Source organism: Protobothrops mucrosquamatus, unplaced genomic scaffold (assembly GCF_001527695.2).
Source record: "Protobothrops mucrosquamatus isolate PMUCROS unplaced genomic scaffold, P.Mucros_1.0 scaffold393, whole genome shotgun sequence".
NCBI lineage: Eukaryota > Metazoa > Chordata > Lepidosauria > Squamata > Viperidae > Protobothrops > Protobothrops mucrosquamatus.
The window spans coordinates 651,093-671,799 of NW_015386724.1; the positions used below are offsets into that span (position 1 = coordinate 651,093).

Here is a 20,707-nt window from a genome sequence, read left to right on the forward strand (position 1 = left end):
TGAAATTACAAACATTGCTGCACCACAGCAGTCGTTCACCCTTATGAATGACTACAGTGGCACTGCAACATTCACCCTGGCTATTCCCTCTCTCTCTCTCCCCCCCACCCCCGGATCTCCCTAGGCCTATGGAAACTCACCTTGTGAAGATCAAGAGATCCTTTGCTTTCTTGACTGTTTCACTGCTTCCTTTGGTGCGTTCACAGAGAATGGAAGTCTAAAGTTCTGCAAGATCATGCGAGATCAGTGGCACGAGATCTCACGCTAGTGATCTCGCATGATCTCACGGTACTTTAGGCCTCTGTTCTCTGTAAATGGAGGCCTGGTGGAGATATGCAGCAAAAGGCTTTGCAAATACAGGTAAGGGTTGAAACTTCGAAGCCTTCCATCCGTTTGCAAAGCCTTTTGCAATCTTTGCAAAAAGACTTTACTGCCGAGGCCGGGGGAGGCTTCCACGTGCCTCTGGAGGTCTGCAAAAGAGGATGGGTATCTGAATTCACGCAATATTATGGCACGCAGGAGCTTCCATTGACTCTCCTCTGCCTCAAAAGCAGGAATCGTGGCAGAGAGGAGACGGATCTTTTCAAAGTATGTGAGTCTGGTGCGGGAGGAAGGAGGGGGAAGCATGAGGTATCTTAGTGGGTCGAGGAGAACTTGGGGCTGTTCCATCACTAGGCCCCCCCATGGCCTTCCCTACCCTGAGATACCTCATGTGCACTTAACGAACCACGCATTCACCCATGTATTAAATTAGCAAATGTGTGGGCGAAAGCAGGGAGTGATCTCGTTCAAGGTATGAGATTCACTGCCACGAATTTTTAAGTTACAAATGGAATGGGCAGGCTCCATTACATTCGTAACTCGACTACCTGTAACTTTGAAGTGTAGAGCTGGTGTCAGGAAAGTAAAAGCACAGAGCATTAGACTGAAAACAAAAATGGTTTCTAATTGGGCTCACAGTACAAAGAAAATAGCAGCAGCATACAGCTGCTCAAAGAAGAAGGCAAAACTAGTAACAGATAAAAGTAACTAATAGCTTTAGGCAGTCTTAAAAAGCAACCTTTGTGTGTTGTACTAGGAAATTGTACAACAATTTGTTGTACAATTTCCTAATAAGCTATATGAAGAGGCAGGATTGAAGCTTGAGTTTGATAAAAAATATAGTCAGTAAGTGCTTCATTACTTTGAATTCTATATCTCTAGGACAGTGATGGCGAACCTTTTAGAGACCAAGTGCCCAAATTGCAACCCAAAACCCACTTATGTATTGTTGGGTGCTGGGTGGGCCTGGTCCATTGGATGGATGTGGCCCATTGCGTGGGTGTGGCCAATTGGGTGAGTGTGGCCCATAAGGTGGGCATGGCTGCGGTGGTAACAGCAGACTGGGTGGGACTAAAAAGTTCAATCAATCAATTCCAACTTTGCGAGATCTTTTTTTTTCTTGCAAGAAGTTGAAATTGATTGAGTGATTGAACCTTTTTTTTTTTTTTGCACACAGCAGTGGAGGTCTAAAGCAAAAAGGTTTTATAAAACCCAGCTGAAGGCCTAGGACTGGGGCGATGGTACGCGTGCCCACAGAGAGGGCTCTGCGTGCCACCTGTGGCACACGTGCCATAGGTTCGCACCACGGCTCTAGGAGGTGATGAATTATATCTATGGATAGTAAAAGACATAAGAGTCTTGCCATATCTTTATGCATTGTATTTCGGGCATGTAAGAGTTAGCGAACTTCAGATGATTAGAGGAGCAAATGTCTGTATCTTTAAAAAGGGAAAGAATGAAGTTTTTATGACTACAAACCAATCATTCTGATATTAATACCTGAAAAGATTCTAGAGCATATAATAATTGATTTGTAAGCATTTTGAAAACAATGTGGTAAGTATTAGTATAATTTATCAGGTGTGCATTTATCAAGAACAGATCCTCCCTCTTATCTCACTTTTTGATTAGGCAACTTATTTAATCGATATAAGGCTTCAACAAAGCATTTGGTAACATGCCTTACCTTTATAATATACAGATTAGCAAGCACTCTGTATGGGCTGAATGGCATGACAATAGATGCATAGTTGGTCCACACTATACTCAAAAGTGTTATTGGAAATATTCTTCATAAGTTTCAGGTTTCAGGTGAGATGCCACAAATTAAATATTACCAGTTTTTCATTATTTTCATGAATGAATTAATTGGATGTAGCACTGCAAATGTTTATCAGATTTCCAGATGCCCATTTGGGTGGGATAGCTAATGTCTTAGTTTCATATTATTTTGCTGCCTTCTGTTTTGGAAAAATGGGCTAAAAATAATAGAATGAAATTTTAAAGAGACAAGTGCAAAATTGTCCTTTGGAAACAAAAATAAAAAAAATGCATGTACAAAATTGGAGATTAACTTCCATGGTAACAGTACTTGTGAAAAAAGATGTTGGAATAATAGCTATAAATATCTGTGCACCTAGATCTCTGCTCCACACTACCAGGTTCAAGTTTTCTTCAAGGTTAAATTCGAAGTGCTGGTAATGACCTGTAAAGCTTCACATGTTTGTGGGTGGTTATCTGAGGGAGCACCTCTTCCTAATTGCATCTATGTACAGTTAGGTGGAGCAGTAAGGGCATGTTGCATCTGATGGGACTTAGGAGGAGATCTTTTTCTTTAGTGGCACCTGCATTTTAGAACATCACTCACAAGTCAGATTGGCCCTGACCTTGGTGGCCTTCTGGAAGGTCCTGAAAACATAGCTTTACAATCTGGCTTGAAAGCCTAGTAACGTAGGGTATGAAATCTACAAAGTGGGTACAGGGAGTCCTCACTAACCAGGTTTTCAGTGGCAATTGAAATTATGACAGTGGTGAGCAAAGGCACTTACACTCTGTGCCTGAAGTTATGGTTGCTCCAGCACCCCTGTGATCTCATAATAAAAATTCAGGTGCTTGGCAGTTTGCTCACACTTATGACTGCAGGGGCATTGCAACTGTCCCCACCTGCCTATCTTTCCTCCCACCTCAGCTGCTCATCTGGCCCACCAACATGTTCAAAGCTGCTGTGGTCCAGGACACCTCTGCCCAACTAGGCTTGGGAGGCATCAGCTTACCACCCATCCCATAAGGCCCAGGAAGCCTCATCTGATTACAGAGCCCACCAGCATATGCATAATACTTATCTTTAGGGGTTTTCTGCAATTGCTGACAGGCATACTCAGCCTACTAAGTCTGCCTGTCACCATTCTCCAAGCGGTACTCTTCTCACAATTGCACGATTTGGAGAATGAGTTTCTGAACACCACAAAAGCAGGCTCCATTCTCACAATCATTTGGAAGGTTACAGGATCACTTTCTCCCAATTACATTAGCTCAACCTAATAGAATTTGTAAGGAACAATTGCTAGTGATTCCACATTTTCAGAATGTGAGGGGATCCATGTTTCTATTGGAGATCAGTCTCCTGCCCCACCAGCCTTTAAGAAGCTATCAGAAGCTATTATTCTGTAGAGCATTGTTGCAATTTTCTTAATTTATTGCCCTATTTTTTTATTTCACTCTGTTTAATTTATTGTCATTTATGTTGGCATTCAACATAGATTTTTTTAAATCATCATTTTGTTGTGTTTACTGCAAGATCCTGAGAGTCTGTTTATTATGGCATGATATAAATAAACTTTGCATTAAAGGCAGGTACTGGCTTGCTGTTCTACAGATGTCAGACTTTTTTTTGCACATGGAACAAAGAGAGGTTCAGCAAAGATTCCTAAGTCAGCAATTACTTCCAGTTATACCGCACTTAATATCCCAGAGAGTCCTCTCAGTCTTTTGAGGGATTCAGTCAAAGGAGCTACAAAAGATGCTGAAACCCTAGATGAGTACAGAAAACAACAAAAATATGATAAGGGATCTAGAGACTAACCTATATGAGGTTAAGGGAACTCGGCATGTCTAGCCTAGTGCAGAGAAAGATTAAGGAAGACATGATAGCAGTCTACAGTTAAAGACAAGAAGCAATGAATGGAAGTTTGTTAAAGAGAGATCCTATCTGGAACTAAGGAGAAATTTCCTGCAGCACAAAAAATCAATGGCTACTACCTGTTTGTTGGATAGGAGCTGCAAGTCCATGAGGACCACCAAATTGTGCACTGGCAGGTAGAACTAAAAATGAAACTCAACAAACCCAGGGGCCACCTTCAGTGGTGTAGTTGGAGAATATTTCTTTTCATGCCTCCTCTCGCTCTGTAAATCAAAGAAAGCACTGGGATCCATGTGAGAAAAGAGGCTGCGTAGGTATGAGCCAATCCTGAGCGTCAGTTGCCCCCTCATTTCAAGAGGTGATTATGGTTTCGCTTGGACAGCACACTAGATGTTCAAGAACAGTATGTGAGGTGGAATTCATTTTGGGGGACTGTTGAATTCAGTTGGGCTAGAGGAACTGTAAAGAATGTGCTTTTATCAAGCACACAAGCATTATTCTGTACAGTTCCTCTCGCTGTAATCTTTTTTGTTTTTGAAATTCTTTGAAGCATTAAAATTATCACAGTTGTATTCCTTGTTTTTTAGCTAAACTATACCTTTTTATTAGATAACTTTTGTTCTATTGCTGATTATTATACTCTTGTCTTTGTGATAAATAAAATCTACAGTATATGTTTAGATTTGTTGCTCTTCATTAATGTATTGAATAGTTTAGAAAATACAGAGAATGATGCATTCATGTATGTATATTAATATTAATTATTATTATTATTATTCTCATTGAGTAGCAGTTAATTTCTTCTTTATTAACATAATACATCCAACTATGCCAAAGGTATTAATCTTCTCTTTACAATTTTTTCCTGTACCCACTTGTGGATAATATGTGCCTGCCCTACTGCTCCTTTCACATTTGTTGCTGATATGCAACATCAAGCTGCTCAAGCTGACATGCCATAAGATGTTTGAAATTGCAAGATAACAACTTCTGGTGGACCAGACATATCCTTTCTCTAATACACCTTGATGTGATGATAAGTCCCTAATATACCATGATATAATGATGTGTTTAGAGAATGTCAAGTTAGCATGAGTAGATGTATACTACAGTCAGATGGACAAATGAATTATTGTTATTTTTGTCAGAGTACTGTTACTTGATGAGTTACAAATGAATGAACCAGGATGTTGAATAATCATATATTGTATATTTCAGCAATACTTTGCCTCAAAGATTTTTGCTGAGAGATTTAGTTCTTTATTAAGAACAATACTTTTCAATACTTTGTCATGGAACTGATGTAAGAAAACAACTTGTTAATCTTTCTATTTGAAATTATTTATTTTAGGCTCAGATTGCCTTCCTTCAAGGAGAAAGAAAAGGTCAAGAGAATTTGAAGAAGGATTTAGTGCGAAGAATAAAAATGTTAGAGTATGCTCTTAAACAAGAACGGTATGGTGCTTAAGTTGTAGATACCTTATGAGCTGTTAAATGTTAAATGCAAGAACTATTTACTATCTTATATCAAAGTCAGTATTGAGTGTCTTTTCCCTATTCTTCTCTCCAGTACAAAATAAAATGTTATGAAATAATCTATAACTAAGTGCAAGTCATTTAAGTATAATAGGAAATGTTTGTAAAAAAAACAAACCCAGCCACCTTTAATTCATATTTTTTATAATTTTATTAAAAAGTTTAAAAAGTAAAGTGTAAAACTAGTGTAAAGAAAAAGGAAAAGAGAGAGCTAAAAATGGAACAAAAGAAAAAATAAAAGAAAAATAGAAAAATACAAAGAAGTGGCTCCTGATCTTTATAGCAAGTTCCATCACCTTCAACAACCATTCCTCCATTGTGGATAGTACTAATTTTTTTCCATCCTTGTGTATTCAATAAACTTGCTGCAGTTGTCATGTACAGAAGCAAACTTTTTTCCAACTTTTGTACATTAATCCCAAAAGAAAAAGCTCTGCTTTCAATTATATATTATTCTTTAAAATCCTCTAAATCAGTGTATGTATTTGAATCCAGAATTTTTTTAGCTTTCTTACATGTCCACCAAGCATGATAAAATGTTCCTTCTTGATGTTCACATTTGCAATATGAATTTAAAGTGCCTTTATATATTCTAGACAATTTCTCTGATATCATATAACAATGCCAGATCATTTTATAAAATTCTCTTTAAGATTGTAACATGTGTAAATTTCAATCCTTTCAGGCTTGTATTTTCCCACTGTTCCTTCTATATATTATAATCAAACTTTTAGCCCACTGTATTATACATTCTTTTTTTTTTCTTCTGTTTCAAATTTCAACTAATTTATATATTTTAGCAATTACATGTTCATCATTTGTACATAATGATGTACAAACTAACTGTTTGAGTGTTCAAAACAAACTCTTTTGTGTATTTAAAATTTTTCTAATAATTGTAAATAAGAAAACTTTGTCAACTATACGAACAGTTTTTCTCTTGATTTTATTTTGTATTTCCCTTGACATAATTCTAATATAGTAAGTTAGCCATTTGTGTTTGCCTATTACTGTATTTATTGTCTATAAAATGCCACTTTTGTTGAGAGCCACAAAAGTATTTTTTGGCACAACCTGAATTTGTATCTTGCATACTCTCAGTATTGCATTTCTAACATAATGATTTTTTAAATTCTGCCACGGATATTCATGCCATCCAAATATCAAGCCATGTCATAAAAGCCTTCACTTAGCAATACTCATTCTTTCATTCAAACCAAACAGTAAGCAGCATTGTGCAATTTCAAATCAAGTAAATTCAATCCTCCTCTTTCCTTTGCATCCTGTAACACCTTATATTTAACTTGCCACACAAACGATACATCCTTTTGCCACTGTTTAAATGGTGCATCAGTTGTCAAAACAGAATTGTCTGTGGAGATTCTCAGTCATCCAGGTCATAGTTATCCCAAAGATGCTTTTTCACGAGGCAACTGGACTTTCTTGTTTTTCTTTGAAGACGTTTTGCTTCTCATCCAAGAAGCTTCTTCAGCCATCCAGTCAGAGGTGAAGAAGCTTCTTGGATGAGAAGCAAAACATCTTCAAAGAAAAACAAGAAAGTCCATTGCCTCGTGAAAAAGCATATTTGGTAGTGGTGGGATTCAACCAATTCGCACCAGTTTGGCAGAACCGGTAGCTAATTTTTTGTTGCCCAGGCCCAGAATAGACTTCCGAAAGTGGCATCCACACAGAGAACCGGTTGTTCACATATTTGAATCCCACCACTGATCTTTGGGTCAAAACAGAATTATTTCAGACAAAACAGGTATTGTCTGAAACAAAAACTTCATTCTAGACAGGACCTTGATACATATGATCAGAAAGATAAGCAGCTTGTAATATTTTCTATCGCTGAAGTTTCTTTTACTACTTTTCTTAATTTGAAATGAGCTTTGTGGTAATTTATTGCATTCTGAAAACTCTAATTTTAGTTTCTAATTTTAATTTCTAATTTTAATTTTTGACACATCAGTTAGACTGAATGTGTTTTCTTAAGCTCTATATTATATACTCTCCAAATTTTTAGATTCCGAGCAATCAAAATCAGCATGCCCATGTGACTCCAAAATATCTTAAAGACATATTGCCTAAACCTATTTTAAATGCTTAAGATTACTTAGTGTAATTTTGGTTTTATATGTATATGTAAATCAATATTTATAATGGTTATGTTTATTTTTCCATTCATATCAATTCATGTAAAGCTTTTGCTAAATATCTTAAAGTAGAAATCACATAAGTAGGAACCTTGCAAAGATCTCATTTTTTTATCCCAAATACCATTCGTAGAATTGACATTACTGAGAAATTGGAAAGGTGATATTATTCCAGATATTAAAGAAAGGTTGTTGGATTTGTTTGATCTATCTGTTTTGGAAAAGGCAATATTTTCTACCAATCAAGGGATGCAGCAATATCTGTTACTATGGCAGAGATCTTTACAATAATATTTTGTACTGATTATATTATAGGCATATATTTATTAGTAAACCAGTGACCATTGATAAGTATAAAATATACAATAGATTTTTTTTCTTTTTCTTTTCCTTCTTAATAGTATTTTTTGTTTTTTGCCATTGTTTAAAGATTGGTTTGTTAATTGTATATGTTAATAATTCTAAATAAAAAACAAAAATATTTTTTAAAATATTTTGTTAATTCCAATTTAGTGTTATAAATTAATCTAATCACATATAGAAAAAAGCCGAGGACTTAAAATAGTTGGTTCTAAATTAATTTTAAAATTCATCAGACTGCGTCTGTTTTGTTTGCATGCTAATATTAAACAGTTTTTTCTAAGAAATAAAGTATCCTAATAAACGTAATTGACATTCTTCTATCTTTTAAACATGATTCTCAGCAGTCTGATTTACCTAAGCATTATTTTTATTAAACACTTGATCTCCACAAAAAGTACATGATAATGAATTTGTAATGTTTAAAATACCTCAAGACTCCATTGTTTTTATTTATATGAAATTCTTTTGAGTTATAATCTGTTTTACTAACCATAACATTTTGAGTTAAACTCAAAAACTAAAGAGATTCTAATGTGGTTATTTTAAGACTATAGTTTTCTTGTAGATTGTGTCATGATATTTTTCTTAGCAACTTTATGTCTCTCAGTTTAGCAGAAATTCTTAGTTTTTCTGTACATAAGAGTATTTGCAGACTTGTTAGCATAGCTGAATTGGATTTGTGATTGTAACTTGTCAATAAACATTTTTAATAAAAACTGCATGAAATTAATTTACCTACATTTGTAATTTATATACTTTCAGTATGTGTAAAGCATTTTTTTTAAAAAAAAATAGAGAACATTTTGAATACAACTATGCTTGTGGGAATATGTAGTTATGAAAGAGAAAGGGGACAGTGGCACTTTTCTACCCTAATTAATTCCTCTTTCCTTTATAGAGCTAAATATCACAAATTAAAATATGGTACAGAGCTGAACCAGGGAGATATGAAGCCACCAAATTATGATTCTGGTAAGAATTAATTTATACAGAGGAAAGCAGTTAAGACTGACGAAAAGACAAAGCTGTCATTTTGTAAAGAATGATGGTCTGGAATAGTTTAGCGTGAAATAGTTTTTAGGGCTCATAAGAGGCTGTTCTTTTCCCGTGTGGTTCTTCCTCCTATGCTTGTCACACAGACAGTCCTGTACCTTAAGTCTTCAAACTTTGATACTAATTTTGTCTCAACTGTGCCTGTATTTTACAGCATTACAATCATAATGCGTGATATGGGTAAATTACTTGATAGGGCTCTTTTCACTTTTTGTTGCAGTTAGTCAGAAAAATAACTTAGTTACTGGACAAAAATCTATGCATGAACTTTTTACACAGAATTTGTAAAATATTTGCTACTTAACAATTAACTGGGAAAGCAGATAGTAAAAGTAATATAAACAATATGGGATTCAGATTAATTGCATTGGAGGTGATTAGATAATTGAAATGGATGGATTTCTTGGATTCAAACTCAAATTGACACTGACTTCACTTCTTATAAACTTATTTTAGAATAGAAAACCACTGTAGGCAATGATAATATATTGTCCTCTCAGTACTATTAACCTAAAGTGTTCTTATTTCCTGTTTGAAATTGTAGGAATTCAGTGTATATTCTATGTACATTTTTTCATTGTCATTAAACATGCCTTTAAACATGCTCTGTAGAATATTTTCTGCAGAAATATATTTTTGGGAGTAACCATAGAATAATATCCAATGTATATTATATTTATTTAAAAATTTGTATAGTATGTTTTGATTTTGTTTTGCTGTTATTTAAATAGGCTGGAAATATTTAATCAGTGCTAGACGATAAATTTGCACAAAACTGACTCTTCTAACATTGTTGTTATACTAATGTTAGTCTTGTCTATGTTTTTCAGATGAAGGAAATGAAACCGAAGTTCAGTCACAACCTAATAGTCAGTTAATTTGGAAACAAGGGCGACAGTTACTCAGACAGTAAGTTGTCTAAGAATAATAAACTTAATAATGACTTCATAATATGGTGGGAACAACCAAAACATTAGTATCTATGCTATGATGATTGCGAGTAATTGGATACTATTAGTTCCTCTTTTCCTTAACTTGCAAAAGCTATATCACTGTGGTAAAATTGACAGTTTTTGTAATAAAATTGCTTATATGCTTTATTCATAAGACTTTATTTTTATTTTATTTCTTGTAATGTTTGGCTTATAAAACTCATTGCTCTGAATTCAGTATCTCCTCCCAAAGAAAGATGAAGAGAGGAGCCAATTATTGCTTGGTTTTCCCCTTTATAAAAGAATATAGCTGAAGATGTGTGAGGAATTTTTCTTCTTGACTAACATAATGAATAATTGTGTATGCATGGATAGAAAAGCTCTCTACTTTTCATGGGAGTCGTAGAGGCTGGTACTGCAGGAGACATCCCCTCTGCAGCTGGTACAAGTTGATTTGTAAGCCTGTTGTGTCAGGCAAAGCCACATTATTCCTCTTACTACTTAAATTGTTGATCAGTTCTGGGTAGATTGTATCAAATGTTTAATACATTGATAGCTCCTGAATAACTGCCATGTAACTATTCATACAGATACCTGCAAGAGGTGGGATATACTGACACAATCCTGGATGTGAAGTCAAAACGAGTACGGACGTTGCTGGGTCTTTCAGGTGATGGTCCAGAGAAGGAAACTGACAAAAACCAAGAATCAATGGTGAACGGCACTGATGTTGAGATTAAACAAAAAGTGATGATTGGGTAAGTGTTCTTAATAATGAGAAATAGTAGAAATTGTACTTTAAAAATCTCTGTGTTAAAAATGTAGTATTATATGTTACACCAGTGTGGTAGAATGTGGGTGCTGTTTTTAAAGGAAGAAGCAGTCTCTCTCTCTCTCCTCATTTCTGTTTTTGTAAACTATGCAGTTATTATACTGAATGGAAGAAAAACCCCACCACTTGATTTTTTTACTTCTTTCTCTAACCAATACTATGCAGTTTTGAAAGACATAACTATGTGGTATGTCATGTTCTCAACACTAGCATAGTCTCCCTGAGAGAAAAGTCAAGAGACCCAGTGATGATCACTGTTTACTTTCCTGATGGCATTCCAGTAATTTAGCATACTGGTATAGTGCAAGGTAGTAATTAGCTTCTGTTGAATAATTTAGAACTTGTCATGGATGGAAATTGGAAGAAAGTAAAATACAAATTGTTTGTAGGAAGACTTAATTCATGGACTCTGCATTTTTGGCGGTCTTTACTCCTCTAGGAAATGTAATTGGTGGGAATGTATTTTTATTAATTGTTACCAGAATTGTTATAAATCAATAAATGAAGCAGATCAGGACAAGGAAACCTCTTTTAAGAGCAAATTTTGTATTTACTATTCCTCAAAGTAATTTAAAGTTGACCTAATGCTTCCTTAAGGAAGAATTAATTATTCTGTCCATGGTATTTTTATGCAAGCCAATATGTTTGCTAATGTACAGATCCCAGTGAAACTTTTATACTCAAGAGCATCGTATGAGTTCGAATGCAACCTGGAAGATTTCAAGCCCATCCATGGAAACATTATTTTGATAGTTTGACAGACATAATACTACTCACACATGTTTCATAATGTTTAATGAAAGAAATGTTGCACTTCTTCAGATCAGCAGACTCCTTTTATAAAAGATAAGTACTATATCTCAGCATGAAGCCCACAGGGATACTAACATGATATTAATATCTAGCATTTCCAGTGTTTGCTGTGAATATGAAGGGTGCATCTTGCCATTAACAATTTTTGATAAAAGAAGAACAAATCAATAAAATGCCTTATTTTTGGTATTGCCTTGCATGGTATACCAGATAGTTTTCATTTAATCTCTGCTTCTTTATTTTAATGTTGTTCTTTTTTGCAAATTGAGTAACCAATATTTAGATATGCATTATTTTAATACTGGATATATAATATATAATAAAACTTGTCAAACATTCTGATTTTTAAGATTGACTTACAAAGGGCATCATTGTAAATCTGTTTTTTGTTAGGCAATATTGACTGAAAACTTTCTTTCATTTAATAGCTTTTTATTTTGTTAAAATTCAAAATAGAAATATGTCTTATGTTGATAGACTGTAAAATATTAATAGGTTCATAATTCACTGACTTAACTTCAATTTGAAATATCATCCCTACAAAAGGTTTCATATACAGATGAGCTGATATAAAGACTTGGGAAGAACTTAGAAATGTTTTTTTTTTTAACTTGCATTTGCTATACTAGATGGAACTTTGCTTCTGAATAACAGGCCAGTTCATTCCAACATGTCTTCTTGTTAGTTCTTACTGTTCGCAGCCTGTGGCTTGCCTGAACAGAATAAACTTGCACTAACCCAAAGAAGAGACTTGGATTTTCACTGATCATCTTCCTACATCTTCAGCCTCCTGCATTGCATCAAATATTATAAAAGATTTCTTCATGCTCAGGAACAGATACAGAGGCTTTACAGGAAAGAGAAAGTAGAAATATGCTTTCTGCAATCAAAATACTATTTAGTGTTCTTAAAATTCAAATCCTTCTTCTTTTCCCCAATATATCTTGTTCCTGGGATTATAATTTCCACCATTCTTTGCCTCAGACTGGTTGGCCTTTTACGATAGCACATTTGACAGCCTCATGAAACCGGTTCCAGAAATATGCTAAAACATGTTACACCCATTGAAACAAATGCCCTAAAATTGGTTCAACGCGGTTTAAATGTATAAGATTTTTTTTTAAAAACCCAGACTAGAAATCTATAGGAATATGTTTAAGCATTTGTACTGAAGTACTAGTTGTCACAATTTAAGCTGATTTTCATTATGGTAAACAAAAATATTTAATTTTAAATATTTTCCCCTTTGTGCCTTTCCTAAACTCAAGCTCAGTTCAACTATGAGAATCATCGTCATTTAATATATCTGGAAAGCTTTAGTTGAGAAAGATTAATTTCGGATTAGATTCTGTTGCTTCTCCTCTTCCTGCCATCTTCAAAACCAATGATTCACAGAGAATATGTATCATAGATCTGAAAACTAATTTTTACCTGAAATTAGTTCACAAAAGCTTTACTGAAAATAGGCAATACACCTTTGTTCTGTGAAAAAATATAAGTAGGTATGCTTCACAGAATAAGTGTAAGTTTGTGTATTATATGGTTATTTATTTTAAATTTGATGACATTTTCTTTGATTTTACTGCTGCGGTTCCCAAACTTTGTGCCATAGCATCCTGGGGTGCCAAGTGAACTCACAGCGGTGACACAGGATATTTTAATTTTTTGAGGGAAACACAGCAGTTCTTGATGTCTTTCAGACACCATGGAAACTACTATCTCAAGGTAGATCACAGCTTGGGCTAGGGGGTGCCCTAAAAAAAAGATTATGTGTGCCATGAATCAAGAAAGTTTGGAAACCTCTGTTGTACTGTTTATTTTTTTATTGCATCATTCAGTATATGTTATGATACTTAATGCTTACTTTGGCTGACAACTGCGTTTAAAAACAAGTATGCAAATATTTTCAATATTTCCCTGGGCTACTTGTACTGTATAAAATAATTTAAAATGTGTTCATCATGGCTGTGCATTTTGGGAATTGTAGTCTCAACGTATTGGGAACGAATCAGGTTGGGAAAAGTGGGATTGACCTACATTTTCGTGATGTTTGTACAACATGGTACCATTTAATCAGTTTTCATAACTGTGTTATGAAACTGTGTTAACATAAACCATTATATATTTTGTAATATATAATATTTACTTGGAAATAAGTTGCCCTGAATTTGCTGAGGCCTACTTATGAGTAAACATGTATTGCATTTAAGTCTTGTCCTTTCTTGATAATGTCATTTACAAATATAAATTTTTTAGAAATTGTAGTTTTGCTAATGTTTCGAAGAAGTATTCCAAAGTGATCTTTCTTTGATGTAACAGAATACCAGAGTTGGAAGAGACCTTGGAGGTCTTTTAGTCCAACCCCCTGCTCAAGCAGGAAATGCTATATCATTTCAGACAAATGGCTGTCCAATCTCTTCTTAAAAAACTCTTATTTCAGTTAATTGTGTAGTATGTGCTTTTTTAAAAAAAGAACTAATTGCGACATGCAGGTTATAGGACCTAGGTATGAAAATAAAGCATGGTGGGAGAGATTTCTTTTAGTAATTGTTTTAAATTTATTCTCTTATTTTTTTAAAGAATGAAAAAAAATGAAATTTAACTTTTCCAGTCAATTTAAGTATTGGGACAATTGTTCTAGCTTCAGTTATTTTCTTCTTGCCTCCAATTGCTCTTCATTGTGTCAATAGAAGAATTTGCATAATTATTGTCTTTAAACAATCTTAAATAATTAGAAATATCTATAGCTTTAAACAGCAATTATTTTCTTGATTAATCTTAAGATAAAAAGATGTAAAGTACAAAAATGAACATTTTGAGGTTCCTGTTTAGTGGCAGAAGCACTGTTACAATTTCATGTATGTTCATTTTCAAAAGTGCTATCATTAGCAACCATGAGTCTGTACATTTTCTCTTTCATGCTATCTTCAGCTTCACAATTGTTACCAGATTATTGCTTTTATTTGGTTGTAAGCTGCCTAGAATTGCCTCTTGGCAAAATGGGTGACATATAAATTTTATAAAATAAATAAATAAATAAATAAATGCTGGTAAAAAACATAAGGATCTAAATATGAATGGAGGGACCTGGGGTTGCGCAGAAAATAATAATGGTTTTCCTCAGTCCTTCTGGCTGCTTGTGCTGGAAATTGATTTTAAGGTAAAGGTGAAAATGAGCAAAAAATAGTCTTCCCTTCCTTGGTTTCAGTTTCACTTGGTAATGAAATCTTAAAATCAAAAATATTTGGATGTTCTAAACTTGTGTAACATTATTACTATATCTTGCTTTATGTTTTTTACTTTCAAATATGTAGGCCCATCAAAAATGAAATTTGTGATCTATGTTGTTGGATTTTATAAAGCTTAATGAAAAGAACCACAGGTAAATTGATTTGTGCTGCTGTTTTAATTTTTATCTAGAAAACCAGATTTGACAGATTCTGCCTCTCTGCTAGAAACATTTAAATTCCTTGAAAATGCTGCTGCAGAATTTAGTGATGAAGAGGAAGATGATGATATTGATGGAAGAGAGCGAACAGTCATGGATACATCAACGGTGGGCTGAAAACAAATCAGTATAATGAAGCTTGTACCAAAAGAACACTTGATCATTCAAAACACACCTATTAAAAACTTTAATTGCAAAACATTTGGAAACTGATCAATGAAAACACTTGCGTATAGCAGTCCAAATATTCCTTCAGTAATTTCCAGGGTTCGGAGAATAGACATGCAGAGAAATATCTCAAGAGGAAAAAGAAAAAGAGCTATGCAGCTATATTGCATTTTATATGAGAGTTAGAAGCCTAACTGGCTTTATAAGTTTTGAGGTCTCCATTTATATTAGGGGTTCCAACAAAAGAATACTTTTTAAGAGTCTGTTTTATGTTCTCAGACAAAATAGTTATCAGAGGTTTAACTGTTCCCCAAATCTGTGGATGAGATGGCCAGTCTCCAAATTTGATAAATAAACGGATATTTAATAAAACTGCCAGTTAGAAGAAACACTAGAGGTTGTTAGAAGCTTAGAGGTTGTTCTTCACCATCCCCTCCAGATCCTAGGGTGATCACTGCAATTCTCAGATGATTGTTCTAGACAATTAGACATATTTCCAAATATAGGTATGAATTTAGATGAGCTGTTCTTTATATTTTATAAGAATGCCTCTGGCACCTATAGGCTTTCTAATGAAGATAAATTGTATAAACAATAGATCAAGTATTGACTACCGGTAATTAATTTATATTTTATTGGCTGGTACCAAAAATATATTATCTTTCTGCTTATATGTATTTAAAAAGTGCAAACATGAGAAAAATAGCACATAATGAGAGAAAAAATTTGTCTCCCATAGATTGTGAGAAAAAGAGTACTGCCTGATAACAATGAAGACAGAGATACTGAAGAAGCCCTAAAGGAATTTGACTTCCTGGCTACATCTGATGAAGGGGATGGGGAATCTAGAAGTTCAGGAGATGGTACAGACTGGGGTAAGAAGAGAAAGAAAATAGCCTAAATGCAGTAATTTACCTGGAACTGAGAAGCATCCTAGGGAAATGTTATTTTAATTCTGGACATTCAACTCTTGAGCTGTTTCTTAATTTAACAGAATATCTAAAAATATTGAAGTTGTTGTTAACTACTTTTATAGTTTGAATTCATTGCTGTCTGTATGGTAACTGACAATGGGGCTTGTGCAAGCAAAATAAGGAAACAAAGCCCAGACAGGTTTTAACAGTCCTTCCACTTTCCCTTTTCAAGTTTAAAGTGCCCCTCTAACTTGATCATCTCCAAGAGAGCGGATTCAAACCTATAGTTTTAGACCAGGGGTGTCAAACTGCCGGCCCGTGGGCCGGATGCATCACATGGAAGCCGCACCCTCCCCATTGCCGGCAATGGCAAAACCAGCCCGATAACGTTGCGCGATGTCATGTGACGTCACGAGTTTGACATGTCTGTTTCAGACCAAAAGACTATCTCTAAATCTATTCATCTCATTAGACAAGTATATGAGGCAAATCCTGCTTTTTCTCATGTTTAAAGCCTTTGCAACAGAGTCCATTTCTTAATTTCATGTACAATTATACATAGTTTTGAGTAAAGAAATAGAGGAAATTAGTTTTGAAGATTAGCCTGTGTAATAGCAAATTAGTCAGATGAGATCTTCCTGTTTATTTTTATTTTTCCTTGTTGATAGAAAGCTCTGAATTCTTCTGTGTTTAAGCATATTTATATTACAACTGCACTAGGTTGTATTAAACTGTGTAATTCCTTAGAATAGGTGGTTAGGAGATTCCTGTGCAATGTTCAGTACTGATTTGAGCTTAGAATATTTCTGGATTGGTGAATTGTTCAAATTTGGTTGCCCAGTGGATCATAAGTTAAGAATCCTATACCATAATTTCAGATCCTAACAATATTCACCAGCAGGCAGAAGAGGAAATCCAATGCACGTTCCAGGAAAGTATAATTGAGTTTTTTGAAAGTGAATGGTTAGTCCCCTTCTTGCTTGTAAACATCTGCTTGTTGTGGAATTTGATGCCTATTTACTTCTCCAAATTAAAGTTTGCTGGCAACTGAAAAATCTGGCAAGGTCCAATGTATCACCACTCTTGACCTAACCAAGACTACTGCATGGGAATAAAAGGGGAAGGAGAACTTTTAATTCAGCAGTTGTGGGAAACAGGCCATTTTTTAGCATGCTGTGTGAAGCAATCTGTCATAACAAGTGAACTCAATCTTTAATATATATTATCTTGATATAAGATTTCCTCTAGTGTATTTTGTGCTTTTGTTTTCTGCTCTTTCAGGGGAGAAAATTTGAAATGGATTTTTTAAAAAAATGTGGCTACTCTATTAATATCCAACGTTCATCATTACTAACCTATTTGCTGCAGATTTTATAGCCCTCCAAGTACCAGCCTTTTCTTTGGCATACTTCTCCATTTTATCCTTCATACATATAATATGAATTGATCATTCCCTTGAAGTTGCTATATAGTCATGCTTGATTAATTCTTGTAGTTTCTCTTATGCTGTTATATAGAAAGCTGCTTTTGTTTAGCTACATACCTTGTCCCTTCCTAATCCTCACTTTTACTATTTTTCTGCATTTGTATTTGTTGCCATCACCTTGGTAAATTTCCCATATGCCATCTATGGTTTTTATTCCCCTGTGTATCATTTAAGTAGTATGGTTTGAAGGTGTGACTAACAGGACTGTTACACACACATTTTGTTTAAGGTAAATCTCACCGAATCCCCTTTCACTGACTATTAGATAAGATTGCAAAGGACTGAAATTAGAAATATATAACTATCCAATGAAAGAGTTCTTACATGCATGGGTTAATGGAGCACCTGTTTTCATACAACAATTTCCTTTTAAAACATTAGAAAGAGTTTATTTTTCAAGAGGTTATTTAAGTTCATATCTCTATGTGATGTACAAAGATGAAAGTGAGTTAAGAACACAAATCAAGAGTACCATGTCCCTCATCTCCTATCCCTCCCCAATTTGTTATTGTTTGGAGGTTTGGCAATTTCCTCATTCAGATTCTCCAAAAAAAGTGGCACTGGGAAGTAAACCATACATAGTATCTGGCCAATGCAGCAGTGGTACTGTTCACCTGATGTACCTAATCAGCTTGTTGATTTTAGGAATATAGAACCCCTTAAATCTGTATCATTTTCTTATTAGGTCCTTCACACTAGGAGTAAAGATTACTGTAACTCACCTCCACCTGGTTTGCTTGTTACTAAGTCAAGCTTGTATAAGCAGGTCATATGTCACAAAATAGCCAAAAATCCATACTGAAGTTGAAAAATTTGCTCTTCAGGTAGTCTTCTCTAGCAACTGCCTCAGATAGCAGTTGTTCACAGTTATGAAAGTGATCGAAAAGTAAGATTGTTACCATGTTAAAAACTAACATTGTGACCAATACCTGCATTTATAACCTGCACAAGTCTAGAAAGCAAAGGAAAGCTGAAGTAAGATCACAGGCACTATTGTGGTCACATGCTTTCCCATAAAGTGACAACTTTGCTTAACAACCAAGTTGCCAATCCTATTCTGGTCACTAAATGAGGATTGCCTGTATATCACTTGAGATTATTGAATATGTTTTCAGAAACTGCAAACTGTGTAGATATTTGTCCAATATTCCAAATAGTTTTAGCAAATTTCCAGGCCTTGTGGTTTTAATTCAAGTATTCAAATGGATTTCCTACCACTATGTAATACAGTTCTTAGTTAGAGTTCTTTCAGGCAATTTGTTTTAGCAATGTAACTGTTCAAAGAAATTACCATTACATACAACTTGCAGCTTAGGTATACAATATACTGTGAAAAGATATAGTGCAATAACTTTATCTTGGACTGTAAATAAATAGAGAAATTGGAAGGAAAAATCCTCTCCAGGACTCATCAATGGATAATTCAGACATTTCAGAAAGCAGTTGTGTGGTATGTTTCTTGTGTTGTAACTTTCAATATGTAAACTATGAAATATATTTCTTAATCGCATGAAAGAAAAAAATGCTTAGATTTGCTGTTAATGCACCTTTTTTCCACTTTAAATGTTAGCTTTCTTTTGTGAAGACTTCTGTAGTAGAAGAGAAGTTTGACAAGATGTTCAGATACACAAACAATGCAGTGTGCTTGAAATTATTACAATTAGAATTAAAATATTTTCTATTCTGACCAGAATAAAAATTAGCACCAGCTACAGATTTATTTTTCTAAAAATGTCTTAACAAGTAGAATAATCTGGATTAAATCAAAGATGATATTATAGCTGTAATTATAAGAAACAGAAAAGATGATTACAGATTAGGTTTGAGTTAGAACATTTTCTTGGTGAATAAGATTGAATATGAAAAGAAATCCAAGACCGTCACATTTAATTTAACCTTTAGTTGCAGCATATTATATGCCAATTACTCTGTTCCTGCATGGTCACTCATGCCTTGGTCACGTCCTGATTGAACCACTGGAATGTGCTCTACATGTGGCTGTGCTTTAGGAGAATTTGGAAGCTTCTGCTGTTCAAAATGTAGTGGTGTGGGCAATTATGGATGCCTGTTGTTCAAAATATGTGAATCCTTTAGTCCACGAGTTGCATTGATTGCCAATATGCTTCCAATTGAAGGTACTGGTAGATACCTTTAAGGTACTTCATGGCTTGTGGCCAGTGGTCACTTGCGAGGCCATTTCTTCCTGATGGTATCTACCCACTCAGTAAGATCTGGCAGGAGAAGAATGCTCCAGGTTGTGTCTGTTATGGAGTGTCATCTGAGGGGAACCAAGAAGAGAGTCTTTGTGTTGTGGCGCCTGCCCTCTGGAACATTATTTCCCTCAAGCTCAGGTTCATTGTCTCTGCTGACCTTTCGTAAAGCCTTAAGGAAATTGATTTTGTCACTGAGCCGAGGGCTCTGGATGTGTAGCTGAGCCTGTATAATAATTATGTTAATTGTTTTATTGTTTTTTTCAACTGCTATTCATATTGTTTATAATGTTATTGTATACTTTTATAATACTAATTGAAGTACCGCTAGCCACCCATGTATTTGAGATGAGCAGCCCTATAAATTGAGTGGATAAATACAACATCATTTCACTGATCACCAGCTGCTGCCAATATTCCAAAAATAAAGCATTTTTTAAAAATTAAATAACACAAAAAGGATGTTTCATTTGTTTTAATTTGTCTAGAAAAGGAAGACCAGTGTCTCATGCCCGAAGCCTGGAATGTGGACCAGGGAGTAATAACCAAACTGAAGGAACAATACAAAAAGGAGCGCAAGGGGAAAAAGGGGGTGAAGAGTAAGTGGAAAACATTGCACCATAGATCGACAAATCCTGCCTCTTTCACTTCACCAGTGCTATCTTTATTTCAATGTTTTCCTCAAACTACTTACTCTTTTTCTTTGCTGCTCCTGACTGCTTTCGAGTTTACAGTTACCAGGGGTGGAAATTAATGCTACTTAAAATCTAAATGTGTTGGTAATACTAATATTATGTACATTGACGAAATAATGTACAAAATGCATTGAAGAGAA

General features: G+C 34.7%; 1 protein-coding gene across 1 annotated transcript in view; it reads left to right on the forward strand.

Moving 5' to 3' along the window:
- The first annotated feature begins 5,318 nt into the window (after nt 1–5,318).
- Nucleotides 5,319–20,707, forward strand: part of STRN (striatin) — a 30,493-nt gene continuing 15,104 nt past the window's right edge. The window contains exons 1-7 of the mRNA XM_029284144.1: nt 5,319–5,416; nt 8,915–8,988; nt 9,900–9,978; nt 10,592–10,759; nt 15,067–15,202; nt 16,002–16,137; nt 20,361–20,471. Coding sequence (XP_029139977.1) covers nt 5,388–5,416; nt 8,915–8,988; nt 9,900–9,978; nt 10,592–10,759; nt 15,067–15,202; nt 16,002–16,137; nt 20,361–20,471 — 733 coding nt within the window. The 5' untranslated portion in view covers nt 5,319–5,387. The remainder of the gene's footprint in view (nt 5,417–8,914; nt 8,989–9,899; nt 9,979–10,591; nt 10,760–15,066; nt 15,203–16,001; nt 16,138–20,360; nt 20,472–20,707) is intronic.